The sequence below is a fragment of the Mustela erminea genome, chromosome 4 (assembly GCF_009829155.1).
Source record: "Mustela erminea isolate mMusErm1 chromosome 4, mMusErm1.Pri, whole genome shotgun sequence".
Taxonomy (NCBI): domain Eukaryota; kingdom Metazoa; phylum Chordata; class Mammalia; order Carnivora; family Mustelidae; genus Mustela; species Mustela erminea.
The window spans coordinates 15,100,000-15,127,729 of record NC_045617.1 but is presented as its reverse complement, the minus strand read 5'-3'; the positions used below and the strand labels follow the sequence as shown (position 1 = coordinate 15,127,729).

Genomic DNA, 27,730 nt, shown 5'->3' with positions numbered 1-27,730 from the left:
ACTGGGACAGCCCTAGAAGCTTGAAGGGGCGGGGGAGGAGAGAGAGAGACAGACAGACAGACAGACACTGAGACTATAGGAAACACTCCATACTGAGAGACCCTTGGTCACACACTTGTGCACTGCAGTGTGGAACAATGCTGGAACAAAGAGAAAATTGCTTATAGCATAGGGAGATAGGAATGGATTAGGAGATTTTGTGTGTCACAAGCAGACAGTGATTTTCTTCTCATTTTTTTGTCCATGGGTGTAATAAGACAACTATCTATCATAGTAGCAAGACTGGCCCAAGACATTGTCCCCAGGTCAGGTAATTGGGCACATTGTGTACTAAATTATGAATAAATTTATGTCTCCTCGATGCCATTGAGCTTTGAAACCATTCTCTATTCTGAGAAGACTATGAGCCACCCTGTGAGTCAATTTCTGTCATTATCATAATAATATCAGTAGCAGAATCAAATAATATGTAGTTGGCTTTCTAAAATTAATATAAAATTGCTTCATAGCCTAGCTGATAGATTCCTAATAACTTAGATTATCCTCCGATGAGGACAAATGGATAAATTTTTAATCTTGCCAATTTTGAATAGGGTAAAATTAGTTTTTTTGAGAAGTGACGATTATTTAATACTTGTAGAAAAAGTTGAGGAATTTTCAAAAAAGTTTGCTAACTACACAAAGGCTTCCCTAAGAGAAAAACTCCCCTGAAATGTCTGCTGTTGCGTGTGTTGAGTGTTCTTTGCTGTCTGGGGTTGCTGCTTTGTGCTTGTGTTCCTCATAAAGACAGTTTATTGTGGGTTTGTGATTTTTGTCTATCCTTGCCCTTGCTCTTTTTTTTTTTTTTTTGTGAATTAAAGGGGAGACATTTATTCTGATTAAGAAAGTAATACATGGTCATTGTAAAGGATTTGGAAAATATAGAAATATAGAAGAAAGATGAAAATAAAATCTAGTTCTATAACTAAAAGATAACTACAGTTAACATTTTCTTTCCAATATTTTCCTTTTCTTTAAATTATATTTAATTATACAAATAATGCATCTTTCTTGAAAAAACAGAACCATTGCCTTCTCCCTACACCCAGCTCTAATTCTTGTGTCACCCCCAGAGGTGAGTACTGTTATTGAGGTGATGTGTATGCTCTCAGACCTTTTTTTTTTTTTTCTCTCTACATATGTTTATGGAAAATAAATAGTACATTAACCCCATTATATGTTTTATGACAAAGAATGTCAAACCATGGGTATATACTTTATTTTTGTTCAGTGATGTATCGTGGAGATATTAGTATGTTCAAACATATGATCTAGCTCACCCTGTGTGTTGCACAGTATTCCATAGTATGCAAATGCCTTGTTTTAGTACTTGCCCTGTCAGTGGAGATTTGTATGGTTTTAGCCCTCCTTCCTTCCCTCTTTTGTTATTACAAACCATAGTATAATGAAAATCCTTAACATATTTTTATGCATATGTGTGAGTATTTTTCATGGGCAGATAATTGGAGAGTAGAGCTGCTCAGCTGAATAATGTTTACATTTAATACATAAAATACATAGATTTATTTTTTTAACTCCTGTTTATTTATTTATTTGAGAGAGCATGCATGTGTGTGCATGAGGGGTGCGAAGGGCCAAGGGAAAGGGAGAGAAAGAATCTCAAGCAGGCTCCCCTCTCAGTGTGGAGCTCAACACGGGGCTTGACCCCATGACCCTGAGATCACCACCTGAACTGAAATCAGGAGCTGGACACTGAACCGACTGAGTCACCCAGATGCCTCAGTACATTGATTTTAATACAGTGAAACCGGTAGAGCATCCAAAGGGTTTAACTATTTCATATTCCTGGCAGCTACATATGAAGGTAACCCTTTCTTTATATTTTGCTAACACTTGTTATTATCAGATCTATTTTTTTCAAATTGATGTACCAAAAATGGTGTGTCTTTGTTTTAATTCTTATTCACCTGATTATTAGGGAGGTTGGAGGATCTTTTTATGTATCTTTTTGTGTATTTCTCTTAATGAGAATTCTCTATTTATATGTATCCTCATTTTATTGATTTTCTTATTAATTTGTAAGTGTTCAAAATATTCTAGTTTTTTTTTTTTAAGATTTTATTTATTTATTTGACAGAGAGATCACAAGCAGGCAGAGAGGCAGGCAGGCTCCCCGCTGAGCAGAGAGCCGGATGCGGGGCTCGATCCCAGGACCCTGGGATCATGACCCGAGCCGAAGGCAGAGGCTTTAACCCACTGAGCCACCCAGGCGCCCCAAAATATTCTATGTAGGTTTTAACTCTGTGATCATTGGGGAGTCTACTTGAGATTCTCTCTCTTTGCCCCCCAATGATAAATAAATCTTTAAAAAAATATTCTATGGGGCACCTGGGTGGCTCAGTGGGTTAAAGCCTTTGCCTTCGGCTCGAGTCATGATCCCAGGGTCTTGGGATCAAGCCCCGCATCGGGCTCTCTGCTCAGCAGGGAGCCTGCTTCCTCCTCTCCCTCTTCCTGCCTCTCTGCCTACTTGTGATCTCTGTCTGTCAAATAAATGAATAAAATCTTTTAAAAAAAGTTCCTTAAAAAATAAAAAAAAATTCTATGTTTTAATCCTTTGATACATATAAAATAATTTCTTTCAGTCTGTTATTTAGGGATCTATATAAATTTTTGTACATGACTGGGATGAAACTGCATGTGTAGTTTTTATATTTTTTCTCTTTTCACTAAAATTATATTACATTTTCCCCTGTCATTAAAGAGTCTCCAACAACATGATTTTTAATGACTGAGTGTAATTTTATTGTGTGACTGCAACATTTTATTTTTCTTTTTTCTTCAAGTTAACATGCTTCTCTTCTTGAGCTCTAATTCAATTTTGCTGTTGAAAAGTTTTGGAAAATTTTGCTGATGATTGCCTTTCTGAATATCTTTGTCTTTAATCTTTTGGTGTATTTCCCTTTCTTCAGATAAGATTATGAGAAGGAAACTCATTCGGGCAAAGAGTATTAACTTAAATTTCATTGATACATATTATAAAATCTTTTTCTGGAAATTTAATACCAGCTTATCTTTCTATCATTAGTGTATCAGCATGTGTTTCTCACAGAACCGTCTCTCTCTCTCTGTCTTATTTTTTAGAACTATCTTTTAATACACTTGATTATTAAGTATATTTTAAATGTCAATTTTAGGGGTGCCTGGGTGGCTCAGTGGGTTAAAGCTTCTGCCTTCGGCTCAGGTCATGATCTCAGGGTCCTGGGATTGAGCCCCACGTTGGGCTCTCTGCTCAGCAGGAACCTGTTTCCCCCTCTCTCTCTGCCTGTCTCTCTGCCTACTTGTGATCTCTCTCTCTCTCTAATAAATAAATAAAATCTTAAAAAAATGCCAATTTTAAAGACCAGAAATAATATCTCACTGGTAGTATAATTTGTATTTAATTGATGACCACTGAAGAAGGATACTTCTCTCTTTCTCTTTTTTTTAAGATTTTATTTATTTATTTGACAGGCAGAGAGAAAGAGATCACAAGCAGGCAGAGAGGCAGGCAGAAAGACGGGAGAAGCAGGCTCCCCCCTGAGCAGAGAGCCCAATGTGGGGCTCGACCCCAGGACCCTGAGATCATGACCTGAGCTGAAGGCAGAGGCTTAACCCACTGAGTCACCCAGGTGCCCTGAATACTTCTCTTTTTTTGGACATTTATAGTTTTTCTGATAATTATTAGTTCTTTTTTTTTAAATTTTTATTTATTTTTAAACATATAATGTATTATTAGCCTCAAGGGTATAGATGTGTGAATCGCCAGGTTTACACACTTAACAGCACTCACCATAGCACAGACCCTCCCCAATGTCCATAACCCCACCCCCTTCTCCCAACCCCCTCCCCCCAGCAACCCTCAGTTTGTTTTGTGAGATTTAGAGTCACTTATGGTTTGTCTCCCTCCCAATCTTTTATGTAATTTTTCTCTGTGGTATTTGTTTTCTTATTAGTTTGAGGGGGTTCTTTGCATATTATGGTTTTGACTCTTTGTATTACTTTTGTGGATATTTTTCCAGTTTGCTCTTCCTTTAAATTCTGTTTACATATTTTTAACGTGTAGAAGTTTTAAAATTTTTTGTCATATGTGAGCTTTTTCTTGATGTTCTTTCATTGCTTATGCTTAGAAAACCCTTTTCAAGATAAGATACATATAAATAGTACTTTTACTATTGCATTTTTAATATTCAGTGCTTCAAGTCTATCTTAAATTTATTTTGGCTTCTAATGTGTAGTACAACTCTAAAATTTCTTTCTTTTGTTCTTTAATAACTAGCTTCATTATTTATTGACCAATATTTTTTCTCTACTTTTTCCATACACTAGATTTTTCTGAGCACTAGAGACTAAAGACTGTTCTTGGGGTTTCTGTTGGTCTTTCTGTTGATTTCCTATTGAGTATCACATTGTTATAACTAGATTTTTTTTTCAAAATGAAAATGTTTGAAAGGACATTTTTTTCTAATGCCTGTAAGTGACCGAAGGGCCATTTAGTTAAAAAAATCTATCTATGTAGGTACTTCTAGTTTAAAAGTGGTGACATACAGATAACATTTCTCCCTTCTTTTATTTATTTATTTATTTACTTATTAAAGATTTTATTTATTTATCAGAGGGGGGGGAGAGAGCGAGCACAGGCAGACAGAGTGGCAGGCAGAGGCAGAAGCAGGCTCCCTGCTGAGCAAGGAGCCCGATGTGGACTGATCCCAGGACGCTGGGATCATGACCTCAGCTGAAGGCAGCTGCTTAACCAACTGAGCCACCCAGGCGTCCCGCATTTCTCCCTTCTATTCCTGGAAATTAGTCACAAGCAACAAAGACCTTGAGAATCAATGCCACAGTTGGCCCATCCAGGAGGTGGCCGAAATCTTGCAAGACAAAGTAGGTGACAAGCCTTTCCCAAGCAGCAAAGGTCAAGGGAGGTGTGTCTGTCTGGGAGGGTGGGAAGGGCTGGGAGAGCTTCTTTTGCAAAGATGAGGAGGCAAACTCAGAGGAGTGGAGCCAGCATCTCTCATTTGCAAGAAGGCTGGAGGTGTGTGGCCTGGGAAGGGGAGCTTCTCTGCACCTCCCTGGCTTCCAAAAAGTAGACGAGGGAGAGCCAAGTAGAAATCACGCTACGAGCCAGATTTGCAGGATGCTGTGGAGTAGGGGGCTCGTGGAAAGTCTGCATTGTGATAAGCCCTCCATGGGCTGGAATGAAAAAGAGGTCAAAGGAAGTTGTACCCAAATCCTGTGTCTTCGCTGAACCACGAATGACTTTACCATCTCGTCCCTTTGTGCGCACTAACCTCTTCCACAGTGCGCCCCGCTAGCACTCACCTTCTCATGAGCAGTCCAGAAGGAAACAGCACGGGAAAGCTTGTGAGCAGGCATTCATCGTGAATAAAACAATTGAGTAAAGCCAACATGTGCCCGAAGCGCGTTCAGAAAGCAGTGATCCGGGACTTCAAGGAAGATACAGCAAGGTGAGGAGAGGAGATGAAATGTGACCTGGGCGGGGCTCGGGAAAGAAAAGACAAAAAAAAAGTGAAGCCATTGCAGGAATCATCCTGAGACAAAAAGGGACCCAGGCAGGAAGGTGAGCACAGAGAAGAAATTGGGAGAATCAGAGAGATGGAATGGAAATAAAGAATTGAAAAGTAACGGAAAAGAAATGAATGAAATGGAATACATAGAGAAGGGATTAAGCAGGTGCATTATTAGAATCCCCTGAGAAGAAGACAAGCCAGAGTAAGAGAGGAAGAAAGGGGAGAGGTAGCATAAGCATTTCGGTTTCTTCCATCTAACAGTCTTGTTGGTGCACTGGCAGGTATCTGGAATGAGACTATAAAGATAGATCAAAAACTAGAAGTTGTAAGGGAGGGGACGAGCGGAGCAAGGAAGGGAATTTAGGCCATTGTAGTGAATCAGCAGATGTTGTCTAAATGGTATTACTTACAGTTTGAAACGAGTAACTAGAACAAAAATACAGACCTTCCCCATGATCCGACCACACAAAGCAAAGCGAACAGATGTGTGGTGAAAGATTTTGGAAAAGCAATTAAAACAAGAAGCATAACAAAATAATGCAGCAGACCTAAGACCAAATATATCTGTCCCATGAACAGGTGGAAACGTCACGGAGACATCCAGGATGGGAAGAAGAGTTATAGGACCAATTGCAAGTTCAAACCCAGCTATATTAGGGGACGTGAAAAATAAAGTGATCCAGGGAGGCTGAAGATCAGAATACGGAACAGAGGTTTACGTCGTCAGATCCAAACAAAAAGAAATCAGGGATCGCGGTCTCAGCATGAGCAAAGACTGGATTCAGAGCAGAAAGGAAGACGTGAGCGTGTTATGATGCTCCTCAGTACCGCTCACCATGAAGTTAAGTTCTGAATCTTTGCACCAAGTCAGACAGCACCAGCATTCCCAAAGCAAGAAAACCAGCGATCCCGGGTGGCAGAGATTTTCAGTAGTGACAGGAGTTTAAACTCCCCCCTCAGCTCATGACACAGTAAAGGACAGAAATGAGACTGTGCTAGAAGGACCCAGTTCAAATAACGGAGCAAAGTAGGACTGACTGCGACATGTTGGGCTCCAAGCCCCGAAGGCAGAGAAAACACCTTTTCAAGTGCCCATAAAGCTGAGTGTTCACGAAAACCTCAGTAAATTCCCTGAAGTAGAAATAACATAGACAAGGAGGATGGGGAAAATAGGGGCTGGCTGCTAGAGCAAAGGGACCGCCCCGTCTGAAGAGATCCGATTCTGAGAGGATGCCGGCCCACCACCGTGGAGCCGGCCCGTGAGCGTCAGCCCGGAATGCAGACCGGGCTCTGAGCCTGGTGTCATGGAGCAGAAATCCAGGACAAACCCAGAAAGCAAAGAGCCATAACAACAACACAGCTCTTAGCTCAGGGGAAAGAGTTCTAAACCAAACTGGAGACATCGAGGAGATGGGACGGACACGTCATTAGAATCTGTCAGGGGGCTGGAGGGCCGAGACGAAGAGCTTAGTCATAAAGGAATATGCTCATGTATTCTTTCGGCTTCTGGATTGCCTTTCCTTGTCCCTGGAACCCTTTCCTGCTACTGCCATTCGTTTCTTCTCTGTCAGGCTACCTCGGAGGGTCTTGAGGGAGTGGATTTCTGTGGTACACTCCGGAGCCCTCTCAGCCTGGGGGGGTCTCTCGCACTCAGGCTAGAGAGAGGGGTTCTCTTTCTATAATTTTTTCTCTTTCTATACATTTGTAGAAAGATTTGTGATATGGAATAATGGAGGCTGAGAAACCCAAGGCCTGCAACCAGCAAGCTGGAGACCCAGGAGGGCTGGTAGTGTAAGTTCAGGCTGAGTCTGAGTCCCACGGCAGGGGAAGACGTTGGCGTCGCAGCTCGAAGACAGCCTGACAGAGAGAGCACATTCCTCCTTCCTCAGCCTTTTGGGTTCTACTCAGGCCTTCAGTGGCTTGGAGGAGACCCACTGACGCTGGGGAGGGCAATCTGCTTTACTCCGTCGACCAGTTCAAACGCTAACCTCACAGGACCACTCGCACAGACACACCCACAATAGTGTTCAACCAAGTATCTGAACACCCTGTGGCCCAGTCAAGTTGACACATAAAATTAGTCATCACAGCTACTAAGGGACATAGAAGAATTCCTGAACATTGAAAAAAAAAAAAAGTGATTTTCGTTGGAAGCCTTGATATTTAAAAGATGTATGTTCTCGCAGTGGCAGTATCGTAGCCAATGAGGTTTATCCGAGGCGTGATTATTGCTAATTGAAAACTTTTCTAAAATTAGCATGGTCCCAAAGAAAATACCAACAGGATATTTGGGAGTTTGATAAGTGGATTCTGTGTTTCATATGGCAGAATGCACAGGTTAGAATAGCCAGGAATATTCTGAAAAAGAAGCCCTACCTGGTACTATCACATGGGAATGAACTCAGAGCTGCCCTTCAAGCCACTGCTCTTTTTTTTTTTTTAAATGTATTTTTTAAATTTTTAAATAAACATATAATGTATTATTAGCCCCAGGGGTACAGGTCTGTGAATCGCCAGGTTTACACACTTCACAGCACTCAGCATAGCACATACCCTCCCCCATGTCCATAACCCCACCACCCCTGCCCCGGCAACCCTCAGTTTGTTTTGTGACATTAAGAGTCTCTTACCAAGCCACTGTTCTTAAGTTGCTCTTGTCCCTCAGCCTCACTGCCTTTGCTCAGATCTTTGCCTATGCAACATGTTTCTGCCACAGGACCCTTGCTCAGACTTTTGACTATTGGAATGATGTGTATTGCACCTGCTTCATTACCTCTTGCCTATTTAATACCTACTCAGTCATCACTTCTTTGGGAAATGTTTCTTTCTCCCATCTCTGATTGTAAGTCACACTTTCCTTTGTTAGCTCCTTTTTTTCTTTCTTGCACGCATTTCAGTTTGTAATTATGTAATCATTAGTGTGGTTGTGTGATAAATGCACTTTATCTTAGTAGGGTGTAAGCTCAGTGTCTGGCCTTCAGTAAGTTTTCAGTAAATATTTCTTGATGAATCATCTCTAGTTTGTTGGACTTCGAAGGGTGATGTAGACCGAGCAACTGTCGTCTAAACTTGGTGATCTAATGTGGGCCATGTCCTGGCATCCGTGGTCATGAGATCCTACTGTGTTGTTGCATTTGAAGATGTTAATGATTTCTGGTAGTGTTCTGCTCTAGAACGTAACCTTCTAAAATGAAGGGCCGTATCTGACCTGTCTCACGTGGCTTTTAATATTATGTCCAATGGATAATACTTTTCCATAAGGAGATATAACATGGTGGAATGATTACATCATTCCCTGAAAAGGGATGCTAGTCATTGGAAGAAATAATCATAGCTATTGAAGAACTTATTTTCCTCATGAATTTTATAAAATGATGTGCCATCCAGGGGCAACTGGGAGGCTCAGTTGGTTAAGTGTCTGACTCTTTTTTTTTTTTTTTAAAGATTTTATTTATTTATTTGACAGAGAGAAATCACAAGTAGATGGAGAGACAGGCAGAGAGAGAGAGAGGGAAGCAGGCTCTCTGCTCAGCAGAGAGCCCGATGTGGGACCCGATCCCAGGACCCTGAGATCATGACCTGAGCCGAAGGCAGCGGCTTAAACCACTGAGCCACCCAGGCGCCCCAAGTGTCTGACTCTTGATTGCCGCTGAGGTCGTGATCTCAGGGTCGTGAGATTGAGCCCCGGGTCAGGCTCTGTGCGCAGTGTGGAGCCGACTTGAGAGTCTCTCCCCATCTCTCCCTCTGCCCCTCCCCCTGCTTGCACTCTCTGTCTCTTTCAAGTAAATATATACATAAAATATTTATTTATTTTTTATTTTTTAAAGATTTTATTTATTTATTTGACAGATCACAAGGAGGCAGAGAGGCAGGCGGGGTGGGGGAGTGGGTTGGCAGAGCAGGTTCCCTGCTGAGCCGACAGCCCCATGCGGGGCTCGATCCCAGGACCCTGAGATCATGACCTGAGCCGAAGGCAGAGGCTTAACCCACTGAGCCACCCAGATGCCCCTACATAAAATCTTTAAAGACGTCAAATAAATTGATGTGTCCTACACACTCTACTTTATACCTCTTATAAGTGGCCACAGTCCTTATGTGGCCTGTTTTGGGAAATCTTGCTGTGGTGGTTAGGGGCGAGAAAGTCACTTCTGAGTATAAAGTGAGGCTGACCAGGATGTGGTTCTCTCATTAGATGTCATTCAGCCTTTTATGCTTTCTCCCCAGGAGTACACACCTACCATCTTTTTGGATATGTTGTATCTGGCAAACACGGGCTATTACTAGGTGCACTGAAGGTTTTGTTTGGCATTTCGTGCATCGAAACACACTAGTCATGACAACGCTTGTTGTAAAGTGAAGGGCTTTGAGAGGACTTTTGCATTCTCGAGTGTTTCCAAACAGTAGTCTTTGGCAGTTCAGGAGCTGGGCAGCCATCAACCAGTTTAACTTGTGTGTCCCCTGAGGCCTCATAGATAATTCCAGGAAAACATGCTTTGTGTGACCTCTCTCATATTCCTTCAAAAATGAATGGCTTTTCTGTGTGTCTTTCGCAAAGACCACAGGCCTTGGAAACTTGACAGAGGTAGGCATAGGTATCTGTCCAAGGTCAGGAATAATTCTTGAAAGAAGCAGGCCTTATGGTGTAAGTAACAGAACCAGAGTTCGTCAACTCTGACCCACAGGCCAAACCCATCAAATCTGCTCTGCAGATGTGTTTATTTGGCTCCTATGGTGTTTCTTTTTTAAACATTGAAATCAGTTGCCAAGTTGCAAAAACTGAAAATTTTTACTTCAGAAAGTCTGGATATAGGACTTGTCTTGAAAAATTGGAAAAATTTGGCTTGGCTCGGATCCACATTTCTGTGTTGGCGGCCGTCTGTGGAGCTGAGGGCTGTTGCCTGGTGGGTGGGACAAGGTCTCCTCAGGCCTTGCCTCACGATCGCTGGTCTCCCAAGTTCATCTGAGTCACCTTCATGAGTCATAATCCCCAGAGAGGCTATGAGATTGAGAATAAATGGTTTAGTGAATAATTAGGAAGGAGACAGCCTTTTGCCTTCAACTCACACGATCTCTTTGGTAAACAAATGATGCCCTTTCGTCAAAAGATGAGGTGAGTTGATCATTTTTGTAGTCTGGAAAGACAATGAAATCGGTCTCTCTGCTGTGGACCTTGTCGTACTGTGTCTGTTCCGACAGTCCTGTGAGGACTCGATCCATTCTGGTCAGAGGTCAAGGAGCATTTGAGTTTTGGGTGGAAGGAAGCTCTCTATAGTGGCAAAGGCCAGTTCTTTTTTTTTTTTTAATTTTTTTTTTTTATTTGTTTATTTGACAGACAGAGATTACAAGTAGACAGAGAGGCAGGCAGAGAGAGAGAGAGAGGGAAGCAGGCTCCCCGCTGAGCAGAGAGCCCGATGCGGGACTCGATCCCAGGACTCTGGGATCATGACCTGAGCCGAAGGCAGCGGCTTAACCCACTGAGCCACCCAGGCGCCCCGCAAAGGCCAGTTCTTAAACACCGTCTGTGAGAGCACGTCACTCCTTCCTGGTCAGCCTCCCGCCTCTGTCAGAATTTTGAGAGTAAAGCGATAAGGACGAAGACATGAGCTGGGCAGCGTTTTCGAGACATCGGGGGGGCTACAAAGAATGCTCTGTGTGTAATCTTGGTTTGCACAGCTGCACAGAAAAGGTGGTTTAAAACTCTTCTTTCTGTTTTGTCTTTTGGGGGGATCCCTGTCAGGAAGTTTACCACCATCCCTTGGAAGTCCCAGTCACTCGGGAGCAGTTGAGCCACTATCGGAATGTGGCCGAAAATGCTCGAAGCGAACTGGCGGCAAGTTTGGTCAAATTTGAATGCGCTCAGTCCGAGGTAAGACTATGCATCTTTGTGACTTAGACATGGGCCCTTTTAGCTTCTTAGAGAGTGAAACAGAGTGTAGAAGTGTTTAGAAATAGGTTGGGAGAACACAGTTTTACATCTTTTGGCAAAGGTGATACTCCTTTGGTGCGCCTACTCTGCTTATAGAGAACATTCCTGAAAGGTTGTGCACTTGCTGTGGTGCAGAGCGAGGTGACATGGGCTAGATCCTGGATCCTGTCAGAGGAGCTTCCCACCCTTGAGAGACTTGGGGGCACCTGATGACTTTGGTTGAAGTTGCCTTGGTGTTGGGTCATTTTTAGCATCTCCCTGAATATGTATCTTTAACATGATTAGCTTGCAGTCTGGAGGTCTTAGAAAGGAATTCTGGATCCCTTCCTAGTGTTAGTTTGGATTGGCTGGGGGAAATTCTAGGACAATGATTGGGGTCTATCTTCCCTCTGGGCTGGATCAGGTCTATTGTGGAGTTCCTGAGAGAGTCCCTCTGGATCCACTCTGCTCACAGTCTGGTGGGCTTGAGGGGGCCTGAGCTTGCCTGTGAGGTAACTGTCCTTTCACTGGCCTACCAGGAATCCACTGAGAGGCGATTTGGTACCTTGTGTGTATGAAAAATTGTGTGCACGGATACTCATAGTTCTAAAGAAGTTTTCTTATAGGGCGGACCTGACATCTTAATCGGGCCAATACGTTGTACAGCATTTTGATGCCACAGAATTTATAAAAGTTAAAATGTTTCTTTTGTATAAATCCTGTAAGGATTTTCCTTTTCTTCCGTGTTTTCCCCAGACATCTATTATTTTTTTTTTATTAATATTTTTTAAATTGCCCACAATAAGGATCCCGAAGGCAAGTGCAGGAACCACGGTGACGTGTCAGCTCGTCTGTACCTACTTAGGAATCAGCTGTGCCTGTGAAATGACAATATCTTAGTTTGTAGGTTTCTTGTTTCGTTGTTAGCAGCAGTAAAAGCAATGCAGATTTAGGGAATGAATTACCGTTGAAAGTATTTTATTGCTTTTTGTAAAATATACCACAGAAGTTTCTTGAGTGATACTAATCACCCCAAGACATTGCTCAGTTGGTTTTGAAAGGGACAGTATGTGAAGTCCACTGTTTAGTTGTAAGTTCCCATCTGGTGATACAGATACAAATGTGAAAAAAAAGAAAAGCTGGATTAAGTCATGAACGAAGAGTGAGATTTGAAATTATGGTTTTGGGTTTCTCAAAAGTACTTCACGCTTACGCCACTGAAATCCTTTTCCTCCTTTTTACGGGTTTTCCGTGTTAGCTTCGAGACCTCCGATCCAAGATGCTTTCGAAAGAAGCCTCCTGTCAAGAGCTGAAAGCTGAAATGGAGAATTACAGAGAAGATAATGCTAGAAAATCATCTCTCCTCACCTCCCTGAGAGACAGAGTTCAGGAGCTAGAAGAAGAATCAGCAGCGCTTACTGCTTCTAAAATTAGAACCGAAATCACAGCTCACACTGCAATCACGGAGAACCAGGAGTTAAAGAAGAAAGTTGCAGAACTAGATGAGAACTTACAGTAAGGGTATTTCAATATATTTTATGATAGTTAGTGTTCAAGTACTAGCTTCTGATAGCAGGATATGCCCTTGAAGGTATTGGTGTGTTGTTGTCTTATTTGGCCCTGAAACTCAATTTGGGGGGAAAAAAAAATCTTGAATCTCAAATATCTTCAGAGTCTTGAAAATTTTTCTCAAGCTCATCTCCAAATGGTACCAGGAATCTTAACAAACAAGGCATTGTCCTAAGCATGTTTATATCTGGTTGATTGGGGCTGCAAATGCTCATATACAGAATTTAGAAGATTTTCTGGAAGTAGAGGTTTAACTAGAGGTGGTGGAATGGCCCAGAGAGGGAGGTGTTTATTCCACAGCTAGCTGTAAAAGTATCCTGGAAGCCCAGACCACTGCAGACCACCCCGAATACTCCTCATTAGCTTTTATTACCCATTTATGCAGAAAAATCACAAAATGTGGGTTTTCCACACTTTCTTCTGGCAAAAGGTAATTCTTGAGACAAAACTGGGAAGTAGTTGTTCCAAAAATATACTTTTAAAATTCTACGTGTAATAACTTAAATAACTTTGATAATAAGATGCTTTATATTTCTTTTACTTATTCCATCTTAAAAAAAAGAAAACCCAACACCTCCAACTCATACCGTCTCTCCCCCCCGCCAATCTTACAGCAAAACTCCTGTGACCAGTGACCCCACATTGAGGATTAAATGGTCCGTCTTTACCTCACTTGACTTACCAGTGTATCAGGCACAGTTGGTGTCTCTCCTTGAACCACCTTCTTTTTCTGGCTACCGGACACTCGCCATGCCTGCTTTGTATCCTTCCATGCTAGCTGCCCTGCCATGGTCTCTTCTGTTTTCCCCAGCTCATCTCATTGACTTGCAAAGACTGGAGTGCCCAGGCGCGCAGTCCTTGCGTCTCTTCTGGTTTCTGTCTAAATTCAGTTTCTCGGTGATCTCATGACTTTAAGGATGATCTAAATGCTAGTGAGGCCCGCATTTCTGTGTCTAGCCTGGATCTTTTCTCGGACCTCAAGAGAGACCCACATATTTTGACTACCTACTGGACATCGTCACATGGATGTCCAACGGGTATCTCACACTTAACATGACCAGACGGAGCTCGTGCTGTTCCCACAGAATGCTCCTGCCGCTTTCCTCATCTCCAGTGATAATTCCATTCCTCTAGTTCATCAGGTCAACAATCTTGGTCACCATCCTTGGTCCTCTTGCTCTTTCATGCTTTGTGTGTGACCTTCAACAAGTCCTCTTATCTCTACCTGCAAAATCAGTCTACATTTTGACAGCTTCCCATTGTTGCCTTCATTGCCACTAACCTGGTTCAAGGGGCTACCATCTCTCTCTGGGACTTTTGCAGTAGCCTCCGAAGTGATTTTCCTGCTGCTGCCTGTGCCCCTCGCAGCCGGAGTAATCCTGTAAAAACACAAATTAGATCTCATTGGTCCTCTGCCTAGAGGCCTGCAGTGACTTCTCTTCTCTCTCAGGGTAAAGACAAAGGATATTCTGTTACCGAGAGGGCTCATCCGGACGTGGTTTTGTTTCCATTCTCCCTTATTCTTTCCATTTCAGCTCACTGTCTCCTTTGCTGTCCTTCGAACATAACAAGTGTGTTCCTACCTCAGGACTTTTGCACTTGCTAATCCCATGGCCTGGAAAGCTCTTCCCCCAGATATTGCATGGTTTCCCCTCTGCTCCCTTTAGATCTTCACTCAGAAGTCGCTTTCCCAGGTCTTCCGTGAGTGACGACATCTAAAATTTTACTCTGCTTCCCCCATATATTTCTTCCTCCCCTTCCTGCTTAATTTTTTTGTCTCCAGCTTTATCTCTATAACCGCATACATCTCACATACATTGATTGATTACTGTCCATCTTCCTGACTAGAACGTAAGCTCTGTGAGGGCGAGGATGTTCATCTGTTCTGTTCACTACTGTATCTTTAGTACCTTTAACTGGGCTTGGTACATAGTGAGTATCCAGTAAATATTTATTAAATGTTTCATAAATAATAATAATAATAATAATGTCATAATTATAACATGTTATAATTATAATAATATAGTAATATTAATAAATAATAACTCAAAATTTTAAATATATATTATATTCTATTATAACATAAATAAAATAAATATTAAATATTTATTAAATAAATGAATAATACAAATGATATGTACTGATTGTAAGAAAATTTTTTTAAGATATAGAAAATTACCAAAAAACATTAAAATTACTCAGGACCTTATGATTCCTGAGAACTATACTTCAGATTCTGGTGAACAGGTTTTCGGGTAGTTGACACCATATAATGAACCACTTTTTTTTTTTTAACTGAATAATGTGTTGTAGACATGTATTTTTAAAGATTGACAAACCATGAGAGACTGCGGACTCTGAGAAAGAAACTGAGGGTTTTGGAGGGGAGGGGGTTGGGGGGATGGGTGAGCCTGGTGGTGGGTATTAAGGAGGGCACGGATTGCGTGGAGCACTGGGTGTGGTGCATAAACAATGAATCTTGGAACACTGAAAAAATAGAATAAAAAAAAGAGATTTTACTGATTGATTGATGGATCTTGAGCAGGGGAAGGGTCAGAGGGAGAGTGAGAGGGAGAGAAAATCTCAAGTAGGCTCTGGGCTGAGCGTACAGCCCGATGTGGGGCTCGGTCCCACGACCCTGAGATCATGACCTGAGCCAAAATCAAGAGTTGGGCACTTAACCACCTGAGCGACCCAGGTGCCCCTATGTTGTAGATATTTTAAAAACTCACTCGTTGTATCATCCTTATTAGCCCACGTTACTCATTGCCTGAAATATCATAATTTACTTACCAGTTCTTTCTGTTATTTCTTGCAGACACTCAGGTAGGTTTCACTCAAAGAATCATTATAAAGCAAGTATATTCATGTGTACTCCTATTTTCACATTTATTGATCGTGTCCTTAGGGTAGATTCCTAGAACTTTGTTGGGTCCAAGTGAAATGCACGTAGACGTGGGAATAGTTCAGACACACTTGGGACGGAGAAGCAAGACTGAAGTCTTGGACCGACTGAGTGGAATCATGCACATAAATCAGTCCACCACATCATAGCATTAACTGTGCTTTTCATGAGCCAGAGAGACCGAACACATTTTACCTTTCATATGCTGAAAATAAGAACTCAGAGATATATTGATGTTGGTCTTTTATTGTGATACATTTTTCTAAACAGAAATATGATATGCTTTTGAGTGTAGCAATTACATGCTTTGTTAATCTTTGAATAGAGTGAAGGAATTTGCGGTAGACACTGAACATGGTAAAAAGGGAAAGCAATAATCATGTTTATTATCTAGAGTACTGAAAAAGTGATACCAAATTACTGAAATGATTCTAATTTGCCTTTAAAGTATGTCTATTTTTTGATGATCTCTTAGTTGGTAACATTTAAAGCATTAGAAATAGACTGTGCTATTTCAACAAACCTATCTCTGAGATTTGAAATATTCATAGCAGAGCATAATAAACTGATTTTCCTTGACTGGCCCATTTCAATACTCTTAAAACACTCTGGATGTATGAAAACTGGTAATGGTCTTTGCTGGTGATTGAACATTTCTCTCTTTGAACATACCCTACTGCTGGTATATTTTTTATTATATTATGCTTGACCGTGACCCGGGGTATGCCCTAAGTAACGATTATAGATCACTGCATAACGTCTGAAAATAAAGCAAGGGATGATACACTAGAAGAAACATAGCAGCACTGTCCTACTTCCTCGTGAGGACCCAACAGAGACCCATGACTACATACATCCATTGTGATCTAGAGATTCCCTGCCACTTCTGCAGATCATAAATGGTCCAGGACAAGAGGCAGAGGGTCTGTCTCCTTTGCTGTTACAAGATCTAAGATGCCATGAAGATTTTTGTACATTTCTGCCAAGTGTAGATGCCTGGCTTTGACAGGCAGCCTTTACATGGCTCCCAGGGCAATGATGTGTTCTGTGTCCGGGAAACTGTGTTGTGATGAAAGTGGTGATTGGATCAGATAGCTTAAGTTCTGAACTTTGTTTGATGAATGATCTCTTCCGTGGTGTTATAGCTTGACTTATGTGTTGTTTGCCCTGTAGAAAATGTTTAAAGGAAAATGAGGACAATAAGAATCAAGCCTTGAAGAATTGCAAGAAACATGAGGAATTTCTAGCTCAACTTGGTGACGTCTTAGATCCAGAGAAGAAGAATGAAAAGGCATCAGATGAAGATTTAATTCTGAAGGTGAATGCACATGAAAAAGACGACAGATGTAGCAGTCGTTCTGACGTGTGCCGTGAATGGAATTGCTGTGATTGAGTCCGGGGCTGGCAGGAGACTAGGACAGTAGCCCAAATATAGCATGGCTTGGCTGTGTGATCTGGGACTAACCTTATCACCTCTCTGAGCTCAATTCCAAAGTCCTTTCTAACATTATCTGGGATTAATAACTATCCAGAAAAGATGAATTGTTTGGTCTTAAATGTATTTAGGTTGCCAAATACAATTCATCATTCATCTTAACAATGTGTTTTAGGGAGTTTTTTGTTTTAGTTACAGACAGAAGCACACACATACACACGAAACCCACATGCAAATCAGCTGTGTCATTTTTGGGATACTTACTGAGTCTAAGGTTAAGATTAGTTCTAAAGTACTTTTTAATTTTCCACTGAAATCAAATAATAACCAGGTTCCCAGTAAGGTGGAAATTAGTTATAGTCAATGAATAATTCACTCAGCACATAGTGTTTCATTAGGGCACCTGACGGTGTTGGAGCTCTCACCATATCTTTGCTCATTTCACACCTTTCTTTTATCCCTGCTTCCTGACAGATCTCCTTGAAGCCAATCTTTTTTATTAAAATTTAAATTTATTAAAAGGTGTAATTGACATGCAACATTATTTTAGTTTCAGGGGTATAGCGTAATGATTTGACCTGGTATACACTGTGAAATGATCCCCATAGTAAGTCTGGTCACCATCTGTCACCATGAAGAGTTAGAAAAAATTTATTATTTCTTTTCTTGAGAGGAACACTTTCAAGATGTACTTTCCTGGCAACTTACAAATGTGTCTGAGGATTGTAGTCACCATGCTGCACACCGCATCTCCATCACCTGTTCATTTCCCAGCTGGAAGTCTGTACCCCCCAAACTCCTCCCCTCTGGCAGCAACCACTCTGTTCTCTATATTCATATGCTTTTTCTTTGTTTTGGCTCATCTGTTTATTTATTATTTATTTATTTATTTATTTAACACAGAGAGAGAGAGATCACAAGTAGGCAGAGAGGCAGGCAGAGAGAGAGAGAGAGAGGAGGGAGCAGGCTCCCTGCTGAGCAGAGAGCCCGATGCGGGACTCGATCCCAGGACCCTGAGATCATGACCTGAGCCGAAGGCAGTGGCTTAACCCACTGAGCCACCCAGGCGCCCGGCTCATCTGTTTTTTTAGATTCCACATATAAATGAAAGCATAGAGTATTTGTCTTTTGACTATTTCATTTAGCATAATACTCTCAAAGTCCACCACTGTTGTCACAAATGGGAAAGATTCATTCTCTCTCTCTTTTTGTTTTGGGGGGAGGAGCAGAGGGAGAGGGAGGGAGAGAATCTTAAGCAGGTTCCATGTCCAGCATGGAGGCAAATGTGGGGCTCCATCTCATGACCCAGAGATCATGATCTGAGCTAAAATCAAGAGTCAGATGCTTAACTGACTGAGCTAACCCCAAAAGGGGGGTCAGTCTTTTATATGGCTGAGTAGTATTCAAGGTTTACACACACACACATACACATATGTATATAATTTTCCACATATATATGAATATATATCTGTATTTATATAATATATATCTTTTTTCATCTACTGATGGACCCTCAGGTTGTTTGCATAGCTTGGTTATTGTAAATAATGCTGTAGTGAACATATGGGTGTATACATATTTTCTTTTTCTTTTATTTATTCATTTGAGAGAGAGAGAGAGGGAGCATGAGTGGGGAGAAGCAGAGGGAGAAAGACAAGTAGACACCACACTGAGCACAGAGCCCGATGCGGGACTTCATCTCATGACCCTGATCATGACCTTGATCATGACTTAAGCGGCAATCAAGAGTTGGATGTTTAATGGACTGAGTCACCCAGGTGCCCCGCATATATCTTTTCTAAATAGTGTTTTTATTTTATTGGGATAAATGCTCAGAAGTGGAATTGCTGGATCATATGCTAATTATATTTTTCATGTTTTGAGGAGCCTCTATACTGTTTTCTATGGTGGATGTACCAGGTTACATTCCCCCCCACAGTGCGCAAGGATTCCTCTTTCTCCATATCCTCTCCAATAGTTACTTTGTAACTTTTTGATATTAGCCATTCTGACAGATGTAAACTGAAACCTCATGTGGTTTTGATTTATGTTTCCAGGATGATGAATGATCTTGAACATCTTGTCATGAGTCTGTTTGCCATCTGTATGTCATCTTTGGAAAGATGGCTATTCAGTCCTCTGCCCATTTTTTTAAAAAAAAGATTTCATTTATTAGAGAGAGAAGGAGAGAGCAAGTGTGTGCACACACGCGAAGCAGATGGAGAGGGAGAGGCAGACTCTCTACTGAGCAGAGAGCCTGATGCAGGCCTCGATCCCAGGACCCTGAGATCATGACCCAAGCCAAAGGCAGAAGGCAGAAGCTTAACTGACTGAGCCACCCAGGTGCTCTGCCCACCTTTTTTAATTGAATTTTTTCCTTTTACAAGTTCTTTATTTATTTTAGGTATTAACCCCTTGTCAGGTACATGATTTGTAAATATTTTCTTCCCATTTAGTGTGTTGCTTTTTCATCTTTTTGATGGTTTTCTTGGCCATGGAGAAGCTTTTCAGTTTGGTAGAGTCTCACTTGTTATTTTTTTATTTTATTTTATTTTATTTTATTTTGCTTTTGTTGGCTTTGCTTTTGGAGTCAGGTCCAAAAAAAAAAAAAAAAAAGTTGCTGATGTCAAGGTGCTAACTGCCTATATTTTCTTACAGGAATTTTATGGTTGCTGGTCTTATAGTCAAGTCTTTAATCCACATTGTGTTCATTTTTGTGTGCACTATAAGTTATAGTCTAGTTTAATTCTTTTGCTTATGGCTGCCCAGTTTTCTCTGTATCGCTTATTGAAGAGATTGTCCTTTCTGTATTGTATATTGTGTCTCCTTTGTTGTAAATTAGTTGACCGTGTATATGTGTGGGTTTATCTCTGATCTCTCTGTTCCATTCTGTGGACGTATGTGTCTGTTTTTATGTTGTTACCATACTGTTTTGATGACTATAGCTCTGTAATATCATTTGGAACCAAGCAACATGATCCCCCCAGATTTGTTCTTCTTTCCCAAGATTGTTTTGTTTATTGAGGCTCTTTTGTGATTCCGTCCAAACATTGTCATTGGTCTATGTCTCTGAAAAATGCCATTGGGATTTTGATAGGATTGCATCAAATCTATAGATCGCTTTGACTTATATGGACATTTTGACAATATTAACTCTCCCAATCCATGGGCACAGAATATCTTTCCATTTATTGGTGTCTTCTTCAATTTCTTTCATTAATCCATGCAGTCATTCTTAAAGCCACACCTCAGAATTTTATTAGTAATCTTCTCAGCTGTACGTCCTACAAGCTGCAGAATCATTTCAGTTAACTTCAGGAAGCATTCCACTTCACTGACAGGCTTTGATAGCTCAGGCCTGATAGTCCCAAGGGTTCTAGATGCTTCTCCTCCATCTCCCTGTTGTGCACGTGGACCAGCAGCCTGTCTGTCCAAGTCCATGGGGCAGTGTAGTTTGGGAGATTGTTTTTAAAGCCAAATGATGGGGCAAAGAAAAGAGAATGGAGAACCTTCTTCTTTCATGACACCCTTCCCCTCATCAGAGATGAGCTCCAGGTGCTAATCTGGAAGTTGATACTATATTAATTACGCCTTATTGTCTTCTGTATTTTGAATGCTTTGACATCTGGGGTCTTTTTGACCCAGGAGAGACTGACTCAGAGGGTTCGCCAATTTCTCCCAAATGACCCTCTGGGGAGTATGGCTTTCACATGCAAACCAGTCACTCCCACACCCCAGCCATTTTTTTTTCTGTCAGGCTCTGGGCAACCGTCCACCTTCCCGGATCACCACGGGGCTAGGTACCACACAGCCCTTACACGCCTCAGATTAACTAGCCAGTCCCGAGCCTGCTTACCCCGTCTTGCTCACCTCATCCTGTGGAAACCATGACAAAGAATCTTACCTCTCTTTTCCTTTGCTGTCCTCATCTCCTGACTGACCTGGTGCTTCCCTCCATGGCCTCATGTGGCACAGCGTGTCCCTTCTTCTTAACAACTGTGAGTAACAAATTGTTTTGCAGCAGCAGCTCTCTCCAGATCTGTTCAGTTCCCCATACCTGAATAACAAAAAAAACCTATATTTTAAAACAGATACTAGGATTCTAGGGCTTTAGCATTTCAGATTAAAAAAAAAATCACTGGTCCAGAGGAGAAAGGCACTCACTAGGTGGTCCTCTGGGAAGTGGAACAAAACCACTCCTTCAATTTCAAAACCACTTCCTCCCTTTCACAGCTCTCCCAACCACATGTGCACCCCCCCCCCCCCCCCCGCTGCCCCAAGAAACCAAGGAGGTGTTCCTCAGGACTTACCGGACATTCATCTGTTTCACAGATATTTAGTGAGTGACTACTATATGCTAGACACGGTTCTGGATGCTGGTGGTGCCGCAGTGAATGAGATAAGACTGAATCTGCTCTTCTAGAAATTTTGTTACTGTGAGATAAAGATAATGAGGAAATAAACAAATATCCAATATTATCTCACGTAGTAAAGGGGAAGAAACACCAATGAAGATGTGGGGATAGAGAGTGAGGCAGGTTAGAGGTGTGGCAGGCTAGTTTACGTGGACTGGCCAAGGAGTGCCCCTCGGAGGTAGGAACTTTTTACTTTTTTAAAGTTATTTTTCAAAATTCTAGTTCAATTAATTAACATATAATATATTAGTTTCAGAGGTAGATTTCAGTGATTCATCAATTTTAATCTAACACTCAGGGCTTATTACATCATGTGCCCTCCTTAATGTCCATCCCCCAGTTACACCAACACCCCCCCCCGCCCTCCCTCCAGCAACCCTGCTTGTTTCCTCTAATTATGCGTCTCCCGTGGTTTGTCTCCCTCTCTGATTTTGTCTTGTTTTATTTTTCCCCTCCCTCCCCTACGATCCTCTGGTTTATTTCTTAAATTCCACATATGAGTGACATTGTATGATACTTACTTTTCTCTGATTGGCTTATTTCCCTTAGCATAATACCCTCCAGTTCCATCCTTGTTGTTGCAAATGGCGAGATTCCATTTTTTGAAGGCTGCATAGTATTCCATTGTATGTGCGCGTGCGCGCACACACACACACACACACACACACACACACACACACACCCCTTCTTCATCCATTCATCTGTTGATGGACATCTGGGCTCTTTCCATAGTTTGCCTATTGTGGTCCTCGCTGCTATAAACATTGGAGTACAGGTGACCCTTCAGATCGCTACATTTATATCTTTGGGGTAGATCCCCAGTCGTGTAATGGCTGGGTCGTAGGGCAGCTCTGTTTTCAACTCGCTGAGGGATCTCCACATTCTTTTCCAGAGTGGCTGTGCCAGCTTACATTCTGAGGTGGGGCCTTTTGAAAGATATTGGGGACTGAACATATGCATATGCAGAAAAGCATTCAGGAGGGTGAACGGCCCTGAGTTGGGATCTGGATGCCATGTTGGCCAGGTGCTGAGGCTGAAAGATATGCCGCTTCCCCAGAGCGTCGTAATGCAGATACTGACTCTGTAATACGGGGTCTCAGCTCTTCCTGTAGGCGTCCTCGTGGCCTTCCAGCCTGAGCTGTCAGCAGGGCTGGTTCCCCAGGCCAAGGAGCCTGTCTGATTTCATTTTCCCTCCTTGTAAATCTTATAAATCTTATTCATGCTTTCTGCTGACAGCCTAAATGCACAACATAGAGAGTGAAAAGCTCTGCTAATCCTAATGATAGCCACTGTTTGAGCATGTTATTCGAGATTTTTCTATGCTTATATTAATTAGGAGGATTTTCTTTTTAAAAAGAAAGTCCTGTTTTCTTCTCTGTGCCCCCCTCCCCAGCACCCCACCAGGCAGCGCCTCACATGCCACTGGCGCCAGCAGTCGTGGGCAGAATAGAAGTCCTTTGCTCCCTCCCCTGCTGTAATCTCTGTGGAACATCACCTTTCCTCGATTATTTAAGCCAGGGGCTTGCTGTTGCCTGCTCTGTCGGGAAGCATTTGGCAAGGCTCTCAGTAGTGCTGCCCTGAAGCTATCTTTTGATTAATTTTAATTTGATCACTGGGTCTGCGCGTACCAACAGAGTTTAGAGGCTGCTTATGAAAATGTGTTCTTTTGAGTGGATGGAGGGATAGTGCTTTCCTGGGTTTCGTGTGATCATGCAGACAGCGGGGTACGTAGATCAGAGTTGCTTACAGGAACCCGAATGAAATTGTTAATTTTTATCAGCTAGCTGTGACTGCTTTCTCTTCAGCTTAGAGAGCTGTGCGAGGAAAACGCCTTGGTGCGAAGACAGATTGTTACTCTTGAAGAGACTGTGAATGTCCATGAGATGGAAGCAAAAGCTAGCAGAGAAACCATCATGAGGCTGGTTTCTGAAGTAAACAGAGAGCAGAAAAAAGCTGCCTCCTGCACCGAGGAAAGAGACAAGCTGAACCAGGTACAGTATGTGAAGTGTGTGTGTGCATCTGCGATCATGTTTATGAAGCGGAAATTGACAGCCAGATGTCGGTGAGCACACCGGCACGACCGACCCCAGCTCCCAAGGCTGCTGTCAGCAGGAGGGCTGGGGGCAGCGTGGGACTCCGTGACCCGAACAGGCCATTGGATACATAGCTTTTTCCTAATTAGGAAACAGATACACACACACACACACACACACACACCCCATATTTGAAGGTAGAGTCTGTAGAGAACGATGTTTTCCTTTGTTAGCTTCTAAGGATTTTGAAAACTCAAACGTTAACCTTTTTTGAACAGATAAGTAATGCATACATCAGATACAAAATTCCAAATAGATATAAAGGTATATGGTTAAAAAAAAAAAAGGTATAAGGTGAACATCTTCCCCACCCCCACCCCTCCTGCCAGCCACGCAGTTGTCCTCAGACGCAACCTCTGTTATTTTTTTTATACCTTTCTAGAAATGTTCTATGATGTGTATGCTTACTCTTTTTAAAATTTAATATTAATACAAATGGCAACATGCTCTGCATTATATTTTTCCTTTCATTTAAAGACAAAATGTTAATATACCATACACTGTTATAAGCAAGGCTGCTATGAATAATCTGGTTTGTCACGCTTGAGAATGTATCAGTAAGACAAATCCCTAGAATGTATATACTTGCAGGGTCAAAGGAGGTGGGTGTTACTTAGAAGAGACTGTCATGGGGCACCTGGGTGGCTCAGTCGGTTAAGCATCTGCCTTTGGCTCAGGTCATGATCCCAGGGTTCTGGGATCAAGCCCCACATTGGGCTCCCTGCTCAGTGGGGAGTCTGCTTCTCCCTCTCCCACTCCCCCTCTGCTTGTGCTCTCTGCCTCTGTCAAATAAGTAAATAAAATCTTAAAAAAATAAAAAAGAGACTGTCAAAGGGAAGTTCCTTAATACTGGATCTTTAATTATATAGTGAATTGCTTGATCTTTTCAAATTATCCAAAGCCATGTTTGAGCATGCCAGTTAATCCTATATGTATTTTCATGCTATATAATTTTTCAACTATATTTTTATATTCTTGTGACAAAGAAACTAATTATGGGATTAATAATAATGGTGAATTTTCAAAAGTGAAAGCGAGCCAGTGCAATCCATTAATAAAATACATAGGAGACAATTAAGTGGTAAAGGAGATGTAGTTCAAAATCAGATAATGAATGGACTGGATTCAGGTTCAATGTTTTTGGCGAGGACATTTCAGAGTTTAAGTTTGTAGATGTCATATTATAGGCACGTTATACTGGATTGTTCCTTGTTGCTGACACTAAGTTTGCCCATCTCTTTAGCATAAAGGGACTTTTTTTTTTCTTCTTCAGTTAAGTAAGGTATCCCTGGGCAGATTATTCCTGATAATTAGCAGGTTTATTTCTGTTCCCCATTGACTTTACTGAGTGGGATTATCATCATTGATTCTTGTCTGGATTAATTTACATCATGGGGGACAAAAAGTTAATATTCAAATTTTACAATTCCTTCTGCCTATTAGCTGGGATTCTTCTGTAAAGAGAATCTTTTTATTTATTTTTTTTCTTTTCAGTTCTGTGGACACATGGATTTGTATTTACTTACTGTGTTAGAATCGATTACTTTTTTTTTTTTTTTTGGTGCTCTAAATTCATTATATTGGCCCAGCAGCAGTCCCTCTGGTCTCTGTGACATTATAACCTGCCTCTGGTCTTTTAACACTTCCTGGCTTTTTCTGACAGAAGACATGGCATTGAGGATCACTTAGAATTTTCAGACACAGAACTAAAATCGACCTGTTCTGTAGGGATCGTTGGTGCCCTTTCCTGGAGAATGGTGCTTGCAACTAAGGTTTAGGCTCTCGATGGGCTTATTGCTACTGGGCTGTTTCTTTTGGTGGACTGAGCTAGAAATACATTTTTAGTTAAATAAACTCTTAGTGGTATGTTTAATTAAAAGTGATAGAGTTTTCTTATTATCATTGTGTTTTATATTGGTATCTTTTGAATCTTAATCATAATATCTACTCTTGTGCTTTGTCTTACCATATACAGAAAAGTATTTCAGAATTATGCTTTTAGTGTTTTACCTACCAGTGAGCATTCTGAGTGAAGTCTCAGGCTCTCAGATTTTTTACATGCATCCTATCAGTAATCATTTCTGTAATAGTCACCATTTATCAATCACTTACTATTAGCACAGTCATTGTGCTAAGTGTACTCTGCTCAAGTTCACATAGCTCGTAAGTGACAAAGCTGGGATTTGAACCCTGCTCGTGATTTTGCCATCATCAGTAATCCCTTTCCGTGTGTGGTCACAGCTATATCCTATATATCTGTGTGAGGCCAAGTTATTTGTCAGTGAGACAACAGCAGTAATTAGCTATGCAAATTTCCTCAGTGAATGAATAAATTGAATGTGATTACAGATAGTAATGATTAAAATATCAAGCCTTGAAAATTGGGCAGAAGTTAATACTTACCTATAAAAATGCATTTCTGGGGGTACCTGAGTGGCTCAGTCATTAGGTGTCTGCCTTCGGCTCAGGTCATGATCCCAGCGTCCTGGGATCGAGCCCCACGTCAGGCTCCCTGCTTGGTGGGAAGCCTGCTTCTCTCTCTTCCACGCCCCCTGCTTGTGTTCCCTCTCTCGCTGTGTCTCTGTCAGATTAAAAAAAAAGAGAGAATGCATTTCTGAAGATGAGCAGTAGGAAATGAAAATGTGCTATAAGAGCACATTTAAAAAAAACCAAGTTATTTGTCATATGTATTTTTACTTGTAAATGATGCAGTGTTGTTCAGGCTTGGAAACACATTCATTTTAGGATGTAGTTCCTGCCAAAATAATAAAAATTGTAAAAAAAAAAAAGGTGCAATAAAAAACTTGAGGTCTTTAATAAAGTGCCCATTCATAGGATTATGACTCCAAAGATTTACTACTGAAAAATACTGTCAAGTGGTTTTTACTGACACATTAATGGCCTCAGGAAGCGTCTTTATAATGCTTTCTAAAGCTCTGTTTTTGAGGTAGGAAACTTACTTTATTAGTGAAGCCCAGAATGACTGCGGAAGTAGTAATATTTGCAGGCTGGGGTGCTGTTTTTACGAAACTCAGCTTTTCTCTTTTTCTTAATTACTCTATTTACTTTATGACTTACTTTATGAAAACTTCCCCAATAAAAAACCAGGTGATTTATTATATGTAAGGAAAATATATTATTTGAAAATCTTGAGTAGTTACCATTGAAGTATGTTTTAACAACTCTCAATGATTGACACTTTTTCTTTCTGTTATTTTGAAATAATCTAGGGTTCAAAAGAGTAGGCACTTAACCCTCCACAAGCCACACATGCATTTCCTATAGGCCATACAAGTTCAGATCAGATCAGAAACTAAAGTTAAGGGATTTTAAACAGCTTCTTTTCCTTCATGCTGTTGACATTTCCTTTAATTCTGGTAGCTAGAGTCAAAGCTAAGAAAGAATATTGGTTTTGGAGTCAGGCAGGTCTGGTTTGGAAGGATGTCCCTTCTGCTCTTTTGGTTTGTTAGCATGAAGTAGCGAACGGAAGAGAGACTAGCATGGGACAGTTCTCAGGGAGTCGAGTGGTGAAGGGTCTAGGCTCTCAGGTTTTTATCTGGACTTCAGAGTCATTTGGCAATGTGATCTGAGGTATATGGCCTTACCTCTTGGAACCTCAGTTTCTTGTCTGTAAAATAGAAAAATAATTTAAGGATCCATCTCTTAAAATTATTCTTAGGACTGGATGACATAATATACATGAAGTGCTCAGGACATGCCCACCACACTTAATGCTCTGTGTTTTCATTTCCTTTTCCTAGTTATTTATATTTACCTAGAGATCCAAAGAAACAAAATTATTTTCAGGGTATAGGCATATGGAAATATGTTCCTGGAAGGG

General features: G+C 41.3%; 1 protein-coding gene and 1 pseudogene across 6 annotated transcripts in view; both read left to right on the top strand.

Annotated features, from left to right (window-relative positions):
• CCDC170 (coiled-coil domain containing 170) overlaps positions 1-27,730 on the top strand; it is a 111,681-nt gene that overhangs the window by 43,419 nt on the left and 40,532 nt on the right. For all 6 annotated transcript variants that reach the window (XM_032338721.1, XM_032338722.1, XM_032338725.1 and 3 more), the window contains 4 exons: positions 11,305-11,433; positions 12,731-12,987; positions 17,120-17,264; positions 23,602-23,787. In XM_032338721.1, coding sequence (XP_032194612.1) covers positions 11,305-11,433; positions 12,731-12,987; positions 17,120-17,264; positions 23,602-23,787 — 717 coding nt within the window. The remainder of the gene's footprint in view (positions 1-11,304; positions 11,434-12,730; positions 12,988-17,119; positions 17,265-23,601; positions 23,788-27,730) is intronic.
• On the top strand, positions 7,742-7,895 carry LOC116589502 (annotated as a pseudogene).